Here is a 14,197-nt window from a genome sequence, read left to right as displayed (position 1 = left end):
GGCATTTATTTTGCCGCTCCTTGGCCTTCACCCTTCAAATGCTCATCTGACAGGAATCCCAATGTTCCCGGCTACCAATGTCTCTGACTCTGTATTCAGCTCTTTCATTTGGAAAGCGTTAAGAGCCTTGGTGTTCTTGCAAACAGACTGCTGCAAAGCACTATGCGGGTGCTGAGAAAAGTGTTATTCTGTAGGGATGGTCTGACTCCAATTTGATTGGTTAGTGGCAAGGTTGGGGGCCTACAGGTCTCAATATTTACAATATTACTCGCTAAAGAGAAGTGCATCTTGGCGCAGGGTGGTTGTGCAACACAGAGGAGTTCACAAGGGCGATTTCACAGCCTTGTAGAAAATCATCTTGTTCAACAGCTCTGTTTCCTAACTTTTGACGAAATCACGAGGAACAGCATGTACAGATACAGGCGATATTAGTGCAACTCTGGCACACTAAACTCAACAGGAAAAGTGTTCAGATAGAGTGTGTTCCTGTGAGGTGATGGGATCCAGAGTTGCTAGTACACAAACGAGCACACCGCTTACATGCACACATTCCTGCACTGCCATGTGGCTGAGAGGCTAACACACACAAACTCTCATTCCCTGACACTCCTGGCCGGCTGTGTGGCATGTAGCTGAGACAACCTTAACACAGAGGTAATTTACGAGGGAGGTCTTACCATTGCGCCCAGACGGTCACAGGGGTGAAGGGCCGGGTAGGAAGAAACTGGATCCATGTAGTAACTCATCACGGATGCTGTGGACAGGAGAAGCAGGGCCTGCTGAAGGGATCAACACACAAAAAGACGAGGCTGGGTGGAGCGACCTATCTATCATGCGCTGTTTACACTGTGTGCAAGTGTGTGGTGTATATTGTGTGTATTTGTGGGTGTACGTGTAGGTGTGTGGGAGAGAAGAGACAGAAAGAGGGAGAGGAAAGGGGGTTAAAAAAAGAGAAAGAGGGGACAGAGTGAGAAATTTGAGCTGGATTTCAATAACCTGCAACATCAGCACAGTTTAGAAGGGTGAAAACTGTGGCTTGGGGCAAACACAATATCATGTCATTGCGTTCAGTCTTTGTGTGATTTAGGTTAACTGGCTTACAGGAGTGCTCTGATGTATTTCTTTTTAAGTACACTCTGCTGATTTTTATGTGGGAAAAAAAGAAGGATTTCAGCTGAAGAAAATCCATCCATCCAGAGTCTTGTCAACCTAACATTTCCATCACTTCTCTCTCTCACTCTAGCACTCCCTTCTCCTTGCGTAAAAAAACTGCCTCCTCCTCTCCTCTGCCTCACCTCTTCCTCCTCCTCTTTCTCCTCCTCCTCCTCCTTCCTCTTCCTCTCCTTCCTCCCCTCCAACACTTTGCCTATCACTTAACATTGTTTACTTGAAGCAGCATCAACAAAAGAGACTGCAAACTGAGCTGAATGATTACATTAGAGGAGGAATGGTGTATATGGGCAGTGGCAGGTCCCATCCTCCTCACATTCATATGTTAAGCAATTTGGCATATCTAGTTTGTGGCAGCTGCTGACAGACTGAGGGAAGATGCGCCAGTGCTCAATGCTTGCAGATGTTCACCAGCTCAAAAAGATTCAGATGCTCTTGTTTCAGAAAAAAATTACCCATACACAAAGTGAATAATGTGCAAATCAGCTCTGTCATTCAAATGCATGCACTACCTTTAGACTTTTACTTTAAATGTCATTCATTTGATGGGGAAAAAGAAATAAAGAGCAAAGTATTCATATAGCTCTAATTATGCATTTTGTTATATAAATAGATCCTACTTATTTATTGTGTATTTTGAGTGCTCTATCTGAAGGCAGATTCAAGCTTTTTTCAAGTGACAAAAATTAAATAGAAATTGAGGTAAAGTTCATTTTTAAAAGGGGTAAAAATGTGCATGCAACTTTGTTGCAACTTTGTTTTTTAATAGCGTTTTGAACGCTGCAACAAGGTCGCAAAAATCAGCGGAGATGAAGCAGTCGCATATCAGCTTTTTTTTTAAAAAAGCGCGCTGCACGCTTTATGAGCATTCCTGACGGGAAAAACAGAAACTTTAAAGCCAACACTTTCACCCTGATCCATTAAAGGACCGCCGAGCACCGGTAATACCACACGTCCCTCTCATCCTATCAGTTCACTTGCTGTTAATTTTGGTAGAATATAACTTTGCACTTACCGACTGCGGTGTGAGAAGTTTCCTATGAACTGGAAGCGCTGGGCAGTTGAGTGTGACAGCTGAGCGGTGGACTGCAGAGATGCTGTACCTGCTCGCAGCGAGTCCCACAGAGGAAGGAATATTATGCACACTTTTAGTCCCTCCCTCCCTCAATCACACGGTGATCGTCTCCAAATTCTCTTTTCCTTTGTATGTTAGTCTTTGGACTTCACATGCAGCCACGGTGCAGGTGTGAACTTGTGGAGAGCCTGTGATGGCCAATAATGGATTACCCAAGTTTTCCAGTGTAACACCCCTCTGATATTCCTCTTTACTGTAATATTCCAAAATCCCGTGGGAGAAGGAGCCTATACTTATCTAATATGAAGTCAGCTAGGAAGTTTTTTGTATTGCATTACAGGGAAACTAAACAAGTCCATACGGAGACAACTGATGTGTCATTTTAGACTAATTCCTTCCAACAACCCAGATCTATATTCTCTCCTCGTTTTTGGGTGATTTTTATAATAAAAGGGCCTGTTTTAAATTAAGCTGAATTTGAATGGAGTTTGTTTATTGATTTAGTTGTTTTCCTCTCACAGAAAGCCATAAGTCTTAGAGGGGAAAATAGTAGGAAAGGAGCAGGAAAACATCACATGGAGAGAGGGGGAGTGATAATGACAATGGCTGATCTTCCTGTGATGCTGTCATCTGAGAAAAAAACAAGAAAAAAAACAACATCTGTGTGTGTATGTGTGTCACACCAGAGAGAGGTTTGTTTAAAACACATATTCGTGTCAATCCATTTATTTTTCAAACCCTTACATATATATATATTAATGGTAAATATCTCCTGCCATACACTTGTATTGTCCTGCATGGTGAACCTTTGAAATCTGGCATCAAACAAGGCTAAAGCGAACCATTTGAAGAACTGTCGCTGTCAAATCAATTTGTTTGTGGTCTTGCCAGAATGCACCTGAGAAGCATCTGCCTCTTGAATATTTATTTACTGTACATCACTGACTATCATATCATTCTCCACCTCGTACCTCCTAAGCCCAACCAACAGCCAATGCATGTGGGATGCTGATTAAAGCTATGACAGAAACGTTGACCAGTCTTCTGCGAAATGAGAAGTTTCCCCAGTACAACACAAGATCTACATCCACCTGCTCTGATAGAGGTTAGTGATAACCAGGTAAGAGTGAGAAGTTTTATCTATTTGCTTATTTATCGCTTTATTCATTTATTTATTTCCACGCTGCAAGGTCACAAGCTTTACGCTGCATTGCTACCTAGCAGCGTAGAGTGCAGTCTCTCTCTTCTTATGTCTCTCTCTTTCTCTCTCTCACTCTCTCTCTCTCTATCAGCTTAACACTCAACACTTGCGAGTCATCTGAAACACCTTGTGACTCCATGATAATTCCCTGACCCCAGTGCTGCATTTGTTTGAATTAGAAAGTGCACGGTTCAAACTTCCTGACAGCCACTGCTCTTAACGGTAAATCTTAAAAGTCTTTGGGTAAGGAGGGTGTGTGTGTGTGTGTGTGTGTGTGTGTGTGTGTGTGTGTGTGTGTGTGTGTATGTGTGAGAAGCTGAGGGGTGGGGTCAAGTCCAAGGTGAGAGGCGTGAAGAAGTACCATAAGGGGCTCAGTGGCAGGGAGCCTGCATTTTCTCAAGACCTTGTCTGAATCCCCCTGCTTTCTATGGGCCTCAGCGCCTCAGGGCCCCCAGGGGACACAGATGGGCAACACGTCGAGGGCAAAAGGCGAGGGTATGACTTATAGCCATGTGGAGAGAAAAGCACAGGACGCGCCCCTGTGATGAGACCAAATTGAATAAAAGTGGGGATGAATGCGATCCAGATCTTCAGCCTATGCCCGAGCAATGCTGTTTCAATTAGCTGGCTCACCAGTTCAAAGGCGAGGCCCTCGATACACTTCTGCTCCGCATGAAGCCACTATCATCGTGTTGCCCCCTTGCTTTTCACCCCCCAAATACAGTGCTGGATTTTTCCGATCAGAGCCTCCATCTATGTGTTGGCTGTGCTCATGTTTCGCATTAAACAGATAGTGAACGCCTTGCCGTCACCGCCAGTAAAAGCCATCAGTCAAAAGACCTGCAGGGGTTTATGGACCTAAAATCTTAAAGTGTTCTTGCATCTAAATCAGCTGTGAATTTAACTGATATGGCGCAATGTCTACCAGAATATCTGAAACCTTTAATATAATGCTTGAATAGATGATCTTCCATACTGTTTTTTGACAGTGTTTAATGCCACAATCATCCTCACCTTAAACCACCAGGAGATAAACATGTTGACCATATAACTTAAACCCCGAAACGTGAAAGAAGGTTTTTGTGACAGGTTCATTCTCTACCTTGAAAGATACAGTATCTGGAGTCACGTAAGGGGTCATGTTCTTATCCTTACCATCTGTTCAGAAGTGACGATCCCACAATACAGTACTCTGCTGAATTCAAACCTCATTTGGGGTTACTGGAACATCTCTAAGAAAAATGATAAATCATTTTGAAGATATTTGTTTTACATTTGGGCAAAAGGAGCAAACCATGCTTTGAGACATACTGTTTCGTCTAATAAAACCAATGTTTTATGGATGTCCTGTAGCCCTTGTGTTGTCATTATCTTGGGACATTGGTGGGTTTCTGTCATCCCAATGCTTTATTTAAACCAGCACACCAAACCATACTGCTGTCTGTCCTCCACTGGTTCCCTGCATCTTTGGTGAGCAGCCCAGACTGTGAATCCTTTTGTCTAATTTTCTCATTTTGGATCTTCCAAAGATAGCACTGACAGGTTATATTAATGGTCTTTTATTAGCATCGTCCTGATTGCTACAGATTTTTGGAAGCGAAAGATAGAGGGAAGGAGCAAAAAAAAGAAAGAGTAAGAGAATATGGAAGTCCTCCGCCCACCACTTCTCACAGGAGATCGCCTCTCTCTTTGATAGCCTGCCCGAATCTGTTCCCCCCATAGAAACTGCCCTGCAGATGTTGTTGCTGTATGCCGACTACAAAGAAGGAGCCCTTTATGAGAAGAACATCTATTTTGGGCCTCAGTGTTTCCGAGCTGTGGTGCTCAGTGAGAGAAGCACAGGCCTAATCTTTCTGCCGCTGAAAACTCTGTTTTATTCCCTGCCCATGATATTTTTAGATTAAAGCCCAGTTCTAATGAATAAAGTGAGGATGTAATATTTTATGACAGTATCAATATGCCATCACCGCGGTGGGCTTGGGCCTGAAAAAGCCTGCGTTGCTATTGGCATCGACAGAGAAAAAGTGGGGAAATATGGGGCAGTAACCTCAGTGATATAAAGAACATGGAGAAGCCTTTGTATCAGGCCTGACTAGATCCATTTAGAAGTGTTTGTGGTTAAGACTCTCACCCTCACCCACAGAACTGTGACTTTGTTGCACTGTTGACTGTGAGGCAAAGGTCTTGGGGGCAATATTAGCTCTTGATATTATCTTTAATTAAAGCACCAATCCCTCAGCCAAGTTGTCCAAACAGTCCTAAATAGGCTCTGTAAATCAGACAAACATCCTCAATATTTGATGGGTCGAAAGTGTGCACTATAGCCTCCAGATGGTTTGTGTTTCTCAAGCGTTTCACAAGGGATGGTACGGGACAGCGATCTTCTGTCCGAGTGTGCCTCTTGACAGAACGAGTTCCTCCAAAACACATGCTGAGTCGTTGGATTTCTGCCTAGGTCTCTCTCTCCCTTCCTTTTCTTTTCTCTCTCCTCTGTGTGCGGGTTTATCTGTAGGCTACGTGTGTGCTTACACTGTAGCTTTTGTCAGTCGAGGTTGTGTTGAATTTATGGCCAGCCCACAACCAACTGATTCGGCAGTTGGAACTAACTCCGCACATTTCGATAAGCCAGTGCAGCAAACAGGACATCATACGTCTTTTCCAAACTTAAAAGCATCTTTAATGATTGTTAAGTTAACGTTGCTTGGCAAAATAACGTCCCCAAAATGATCTTTTCTAAATAAAAAAAGATGAGAGTTTAGTAAGATGAAAGGAAAAAGCAAGACAAGGAGGGAGGGAAAGAACGAGATGCTGAGTCCAACATGCTCCGGTTGATAAGCTGTTGGACTGGCGCCAGAATACTCCCCCCCCAAGTACACACACATACTCAAACACACACACAAACACCCCACCCAGTGGCCAGCTTGACCCCCCCACCACTACCACACACACACACACACACACACACACACCACCACTCCAGTGGCGTCTACAGCTTGCTATTCCTCTTCATTAGTGTCCCAGAACGAGATGCTTGTCATGTAATTAGCCGAGGAGGTTTTCTGAATGCCTGTGTAACACACACTCTCATTAGAGAAGTGAGAGAAGGCTGAAGCGAGAGGGGAGAGGTGGAGAGGCAGGCCTGGGAGGCACGTAGAGGGAGAGCAATCAGTGAGACAGATGGGGAGAGAGTAAGACAGGGGGACAGAAGGAACATGCCAGAAACAAGTGTTGATAGCAGCGAGAAAATAAAAACTTACACGATGAGGGCCAATATTTTTGACTCCAGTGCGCCAACTATGGGCGTGAATGACAACTACTTGGTCTGGATAACGAAACGAAGTTCGTCTCAACTCAGCTTACTCTCCACAGAGAATCGCCTGCTCTCTCTGAAAAGTCATAATTTTAGTTCCTTTCTTTTCCTCCTTTAGGTAGTTCCCTCTCAACTCACTGATACACACAACTTGGGATGATTAGTTCATTAATCAGAGTTCACACTCTACTATTTCTGTACTTCCCTGGTCACTTGTTGTGAGAAAGAAGTGTCATTAGCTCCACTACATCCCTGTTATGTTCACACTGATAAAAACATCAGTGCCGCTAGTAGACCTGTCGGCTTCGTTCAGTCCATCCAGTCTGTGATGAGGTGTGTGGTTCAGGCTGCAGAGGAGGGCTTATCAGGGTGATGAGAGGGAAGAAGGAGCTGCTTGTCAGTGGCTAGTTTTCCAGAGAGTCTGTCTTGTGTCCTGTGTCTGGTCTCCTTCCCTGTCTTGGTTCAATTTCAGCATCACCTCCCTGCCACCAGACCTGGGTCAAAAATACCTTTTATGCTTTTTTGTTTTTTTAACCCAACCAAGTGACAGATGGGTAACAATATATTTGGATAAAACTGAAGAAATAAAATGTTAAATGAGTATACCCTTCTGTAATACACAGCTTGGTCAATGACCAATCATATCTGGAGCTCCAATTATGAAACAAATACAGCAAGATTTATGTATCTGACCCAGGTCTACCTACATTAATCTCAAATCGCTACCCATCAAGAATATTATACAACAATTCTTGCATGCAACATGTTTCTTCCCACTTGGGAGGATTTAGCTTATCTACAATGTGTTTGTATTAGGATTTTCACTCAATTCAATTCAATTCAATTTTATTTGTATAGCACCAATTCATAACAGAAGTTATTTCAGGTTGTCTCACTTTTCAAATAGAGCAGGTCTAGACCATACTCCTTATAAAATTATTTATACCCAACACCTCCCAATGGCACTTTGACTGCATGACTGGCATTTAGTACACACTTGTTGGTAACTTCTCATTTAATGCTTTTTGATTTTAATTGTATATTAGCCATTCTACCTGGTCAAAAAATGGTCAACTCTCATTTGTAGTATATCAAACAGAGCCAGCATGTTTGATTATGCTTGCTCTAAATCCAGTAGTGCCTTATTGCTCCGCACAAAAATAGCAGATTTATATGCTACATTTGTATATATCATGCATATAAATGCTTCAAATATATGTTCTCTACGTGAATCTGTTTCTCTAATGTGTGGGTCCAATATGCGGTGGTTGGATCACCTTGGATGACAAGGAAGGAGAGATGGAGACAGATAACTTTCTTAGCTCTTTACTGTTCTCCACACTTCATTAGCTACACAACAACACTTGCTTGTTGTTCCTAACTCTAATGTGACAGAACTGACCCATCAGAAGCTAGGAAGACTTAGAGGTAAATCTGAAGAAAGCAAGCCCAGAGGAAGAACGCAGTGGGTTGAAGCCAATTTGACATAGTGACCAACCACTTGCAGCAATGGCGTCTGTCAGGTGATGCACACTGACCCAAAAATACTTTTTCCCATAAGGTTACATTATGAAAGAAGTGACTGTAAAAATGTGGCTAATTTCTTTTTGGAGCATCACAATCCCCACAAAATGAATTGTTTCACCATCAGAGTTTGATGATTATATCCTCATTTAAGTTAGCAGAGGGATAAAACCAGAAGTTAAGACAGACTAGACAAGAGCCTAGAGTTGTCTATGGTAGGTTGACTACTTTCTTTACGCTTTTTTGAAAACATGGCTGGCATATACAATTACTTTCTGCCGGTGACCCTGTTTCTGAGCTGGGACAGCACCAGCTAGCACTAGATAGCAGAGTGTGAAGAATCTGTGTTGAGGGAGAATGGCCACATGAAATCAGGGAGTGCAACCACTGGAGGGCTTGAGACTGCATTATTCAGATTAGTGAATGCATCTTGACATTGTGAAGTCCATTGGAAGATTTCATTCATCTCAGTGAGTGTATGTAGCAGAACACTGTGTTGAGCATTCCTGAAGTTGCGGTAATATAAATGCAGTCCTAAGAATTACCTCTTTTGCTGAGTGTGCAGGAGGCCAGTCTTGAACATGTCCAAAATGTAACCTGATCTCTAGAAAGATGACATTTGAATTGATTTAGCTTGAGGTCACTTTACTATAAACTGGAGAGGATTATAGTCTAGGTTTAAGAGACATTCCCTGAAAGAGTGGTGGTCCAAAGAGGACATTATCAAAATACACTAGGCAGGTTTTCCATGGGAGGGCACAAAGTATTACTCCATTAAGCGTTGGCATAAAGCTAGCACTGATGAGACCCATTGGCATATGTGACTTAACAGTGATTAAGTCCACTGCCTGCGACTGCTGAATGCTGTTTTTTCACTGTGTTTTTCTTCCAGGTCAACTTGCCAACAGCCATGCGGAAGGTCCAGGAAAACCAGACAGAGCATCCAGTGCATCGTCAACTCTGGGAAGAGGGTTGGAATCTTAGATTGTCACAGCACTGAATTTCTCATGGTCTAGACAGAAAAGCCATTGGTCATTTTCCTTGGGCTTCAACATAACTGGTGCAGGACAGGGTCAATAGGTTTCTTCATTGACATCTGCTGTCAACTTGAGTCTGTATTTTAGTTCTCTGTAGGCTCTCTGCTTAATTTGTGTGGCATCAGCAGTGCGAATGTGATCCATGATTAGACCTATGCTACCTCTGTCCTCTGAGTTTTTATTGAATACTGTTGAATGTTTCTAAAGTAAAGATTCCATAGACTTGAGAAGGTTTGTTTCATCTATCTGTACAGATGGAGTTGCATCATATATTCTTTATTCTTGGATCTAAGATCCATAAAAAGCAACACGAAAAAACAGTTATCAGGTACCAGATGTGCTCAACCTGCCAGATCTGCTCAGGTCATGTAACACATTATCACATTATGATTGGCTGCACTGCACTGGACCATACACTACAGTAACAAGTACAGCACCGATAACTTTGTTGAAGTTAGCAAAAGTGGTGCCAACGTTTTCTTAAGTTATTAATGTTACCTTAGCTCATAGTGAAAAGTAAGGGATTTGTACAATAAAAAAATAAAATAATGCATCCTTTTTCATTGATTTTAATAATCATTGATTATGGAAGTAGCTAACAAGCCAACTTGTTTCCTCCTCATCTCTGTTGTGAACATGGACTACAAATAAGGCCTTTCAGGTAGTTCAAGAGCAGTTTTCTGTCAAAGAGAGTAGCTCTCTTTGGTGTGGACTTTTGGCATTGTAACGTGCAGATGTTTTATGTGCACCAAAAAAAAAAAAATGCTATAACCCACTAAAGGAAAGTGAAAAACCCCAAAAGCATAATATGGCTTCTTTGAGAATCGAAACAAGAGTCTTACCATTTTGAGGTTCTCTGGAAGGTTGGCATGAGAGCACCGCAGTAATCATTAAGTACTAAAGAAGCAGGTGTAGCTGTGATGAGGATTCACTCATAGCTGAAACCTCAGTGGTTACAAGTACTGACACATTACAGCAGACAGCCACATCATGTCCCTTGGGCAACTGGGGAATTTCCATGTCTCACAGTCGCAGTGCTTTGTTTCTGAGATCAAAGGGGGAATGGTGTTTTTCCTAAAATCCGAACCTAACATGACTGACTGGTCCGCAACTCTGTGAACTTCAAATCCCTGCTGCCATACCTGCTTACTAAGTCTAATTCCAATGGTTAACTTGCCTGAGATGTCCACGTGCTATCCATTACTGATCGAGCTGGCACAAAGGAGGTGGTCATCATGCTGCCTTTTATTCAAGGCTTGATAAGAGTTTTGAAAAGATCTTCGCTCACAATGGAGACAAAAGAGCCACAGTCAATTAAAGCACTCACTTCAGTGCCATCGACAATAGCCATGATGTTAGAAGAAACGGAGCAGATCAGGTTGTGAATCATTGCCATCAAGCATGAACTGTGGGGTGTCATTATGGGGCTGTCATTCAGTAGAAGGAGATGTGTCAGATGAATATAGATGTTTGCTGAATGCACCAAGATGCTTATAAGTCAGTCAGCAGATGAACACCATGTCATGTCTCTCCAAAAACCAGGAGTGTTTACAAAGTTAAAGTACTGTCACAACTGAGTTTCTGGGATCAACATCGGGGTTCCCTTTCTTTCACTTTCACACTTTTACTCACTCTCTCTCCATCTTTGTCTCTCTCTCACGCACATGCACAAGCAGTCACACAATCTTTGGCCCATCTCTCATCACCACAGTCTGGCAGGGTGGTGTTTCTTTGTTTCTCTCCAACTTTTCACTCCCAGTCTCATGCTCCAATTCCCATTTCCAACCACCAGCCGCCCCCACTCACCCACACCTCACTCACTCAGTCCTACTCCCACTCCCACCTCTTACTGTGCAGAAACAGGGTTATTTTTAGAGCTCAGTTGATGGTTTAAGGATGTTAAGTTCATACTGTGCCATGGACTTTCAGGGAGGAAACAGGCTATTTCTCTTTATGCCCCCTAACCTCCATTTCATTTCCTTCTCTGCATCCCTTCTTTCCTTCTCAGAAGCCCTTTCTCCAAAACACCCCCACAAAAACACACTTTCTGTTTTTCTTCCATACCCTAGCTTCACCCGCACTCTAACCACCCGATTGTCAACACAACACCATCGCCATGCTCTCACCTCCCCCCCTCACACCTACACATGTTCTCTCGTTTTCTTATTCTCTTTCTCGTCTTCGTTCTGTCGCTTCCTAGCAGTGAGCTAGTTTTTTTCTTCCTCTACATGCAATCTGGGCTTGTCATCATTCATACTGCACCCCCACTCTGCTGTCTGTCTATGGATGGAAGATGCTTTCAGCTTGGCACCTCACAGCACTGTTACCAAGCCTTACATTTATACAGTGAACATTTTTGATTTTCAGTTGTAAATCCAGCTCTGGTTTTGTGCACTTGTCACTCGTATTTGCTGATTTTGTTTTGCCAAGTTGCAGAGAATTCTAATATTCTAAACTATATGCCTTAGGTCCACATCATCTGACTTAGAAAGTTACAATTATGGTAAAGGGCCCAGAAACATAAACAGTAGTGATAATAATGCTTGCAATTTAAGGAAACTGAGCAGGTTTTCAGCACTGGTCCTCTCAAAAGTTTGTAACTTACTGAAAAAATATTCAAACACAAGCCCAACCTAACACGCTGCTGCTATCTCAGTTGTTTCACAGCTCAACTCTGCCCTCTATCACTGGATCTGCGAAATGCAGATACAGTGGATACTATCATTCTTAGCAGTATCATGACCCAAACCTGAACGAGATGTCTGCTTAACTTTCACCTGATGGGAAGCGTGGATGGATTTTTAGACAGTTTTATCAGTGTATGTATTATTTCCAAACTAAAACAAAAATCTCTAGACCTACTGTTTCTAAAACACTACCTGACATTCTGTTGGGGCTGATGCGGTTTTCTTTTAGAATGCAATCAGAGAGCTGGCATGGCCACCTACCGGCTTCTGTGCGTCTCACCAGCCGTCTCAAATAGCCCTCACCATATGTTAACACTTTACTCCCCAAATACCCATGATGACAGCGTCGCTCTGTCTCTTTAAGACCTGGTGTGGAATGCTGTGGTTTGCCGAGGCGTTTGGGGTAGTGCCCTCACCCACACATAAACACAACCCTAAAAGTGACTCATTCTCCTTGCTGTCCCTCTCCTCTTTCATTCTTAGATGCCTCCTTATCCTTGCACGAGGATGTTTCTTGTGTTGTTTTGCAGCCTATGCTTTCATTCTGCTGCACTTGACTGTTAACAATGTGCTGCTCTCATTTGGCAGGCACTGTGTCAGTGCACGGTGGGCGTATGTTTCCTGTTTCACATGTTTGTTTGTGCCACAGGTGAAAAGGGGTGGTGTTGTTGTTGTCTTTGGCCTCGATAACCCCACAAGACTTTTTTTTAAAGCGTCAATCAGCTCAGAATAAGAAACAAACATCTTATCCTGCAGATGTGAGTCCCTTGAGGTTGCATTTGTACAGAGCATGTTGTCTTTGGATAAATCACAGGTACAAGTATCTCAATATGTTATGCTAACATTTTTTTTGGAAGGATTTTTTTAAATTAAGAAAGGGAAAAAAATCCTTCAGAACATGTTTTAATAATGAATCACCTGAGCTAATTTTCAGGAAATAAAAAGTAATCATCAGTGCCTGTTCATAATGTCTCCCATGCTGAACAAAAGGGTACTAGAGTCCTCAGTGAGCAGCTTCTACCTTGAGCCAGAGAGCCCTCCAGTGGTAAGAATTGGCAGTAGCTCTCCCTATGAATAGGATCAATAGGCAAGCTCCCTTTATTAGATCCAGATTTGACCGTCTGAAGGCACAGATGAATGATTTTTGTAGTCTGGTGAGCAGCCCACATCGAGTTCAGCCTGTCAGACATGTCTGGGGGGACGTGGGGGAGGTAAGAGAGACGCGGGCCTCAAAGTAAAAGCCTTGAGAATGCGGGACAGGGGTAAACCCTAAACCTGAGAGCTCAGCCCGGGCTAGCAGCCTTCCAGGGAACAACACTTTTCTTATTGAGCCAGCGGGCCAGACCCAAATGAGAGGTGACAGCATATTCATTTCACTCAGTGTTTTTCTTTAAGGGCTTTTTAAAATGCTGCTGAATGATGAGCGGTCAGTGGATTTATAGTTCAGGGGATGATTTAGGCTTTCTAAATGGCACTGCTTTCCTCCTACTATTGCTCGCCCTGCTTTTTTCCACAGGAGCAGTCATTTTCACGGGCTTTATTTCAGCCTCATGTTGTTCATGTAGGGATGACTCCCCCCTGGCAACCAAGATTGATTTAAAGTGTAAAGAGAGCACCTTGTTTCCCATGCCCAGTCTGGACTAGAGGCAGGGTGTGTCCACCCTCACAGCTGAATTGACATAAGATAAGTGGTCTGGGAAATCCATGTATATACTCTTAGAAAAGAGAAATTCACAGTATTTTGTAGTCTTGTGAAAAGTAATTATATGGACACACATTGTAAATGCACAAAGCCCAGACACACACTGGAAACTGACCCAAATACACTCTCTCTCTTTTTTTTTTTTGATTAAGTGCATACCAAAACATATTGTATCTAATGACAACATGCATTTTGTCTCGACGCCACATGTCCCTCCACAAACATCCACTCTCCCAAGCTCTCATCTCAGTGTAAGCCCCTGGGGGCAGGAATACCAAGACTGAGCAGATGAGGTCACATCGTGGACGTATCAGTGGTTTGCTCTGGACCTGATGAGTGGCAACCCATCAGGAGGCATTGGGAGGTCGTTAATTTATAGGGATGCTATTACCTTCATAAATGCTTGCCTCATAAAATGACTGCCTTGCTTTAATTTAATACTTCCCCTTGCTAATTATCACCGCACACACACGAGGGGGCTGCTGTCTGCA

At 43.0% G+C, this 14,197-nt stretch overlaps 1 protein-coding gene across 1 annotated transcript in view; it reads right to left on the bottom strand.

The window, feature by feature from the left end:
• Nucleotides 1-8,878, bottom strand: part of ets1 (v-ets avian erythroblastosis virus E26 oncogene homolog 1) — a 45,157-nt gene extending 36,279 nt beyond the window's left edge. Inside the window, exons 1-3 of the mRNA XM_051397300.1 lie at nt 8,826-8,878; nt 2,186-2,273; nt 678-779 (exon numbers count right to left, since the gene is read on the bottom strand). Coding sequence (XP_051253260.1) covers nt 678-779; nt 2,186-2,273; nt 8,826-8,863 — 228 coding nt within the window. The 5' untranslated portion in view covers nt 8,864-8,878. The remainder of the gene's footprint in view (nt 1-677; nt 780-2,185; nt 2,274-8,825) is intronic.
• Nucleotides 8,879-14,197: the final 5,319 nt, after the last annotated feature.

Source organism: Dicentrarchus labrax, unplaced genomic scaffold (assembly GCF_905237075.1).
Source record: "Dicentrarchus labrax unplaced genomic scaffold, dlabrax2021, whole genome shotgun sequence".
In the NCBI taxonomy this organism is placed as follows: domain Eukaryota; kingdom Metazoa; phylum Chordata; class Actinopteri; family Moronidae; genus Dicentrarchus; species Dicentrarchus labrax.
The sequence above is the reverse complement of the archived record's forward strand: the minus strand, read 5'-3'. Positions and strand labels throughout refer to the sequence as shown.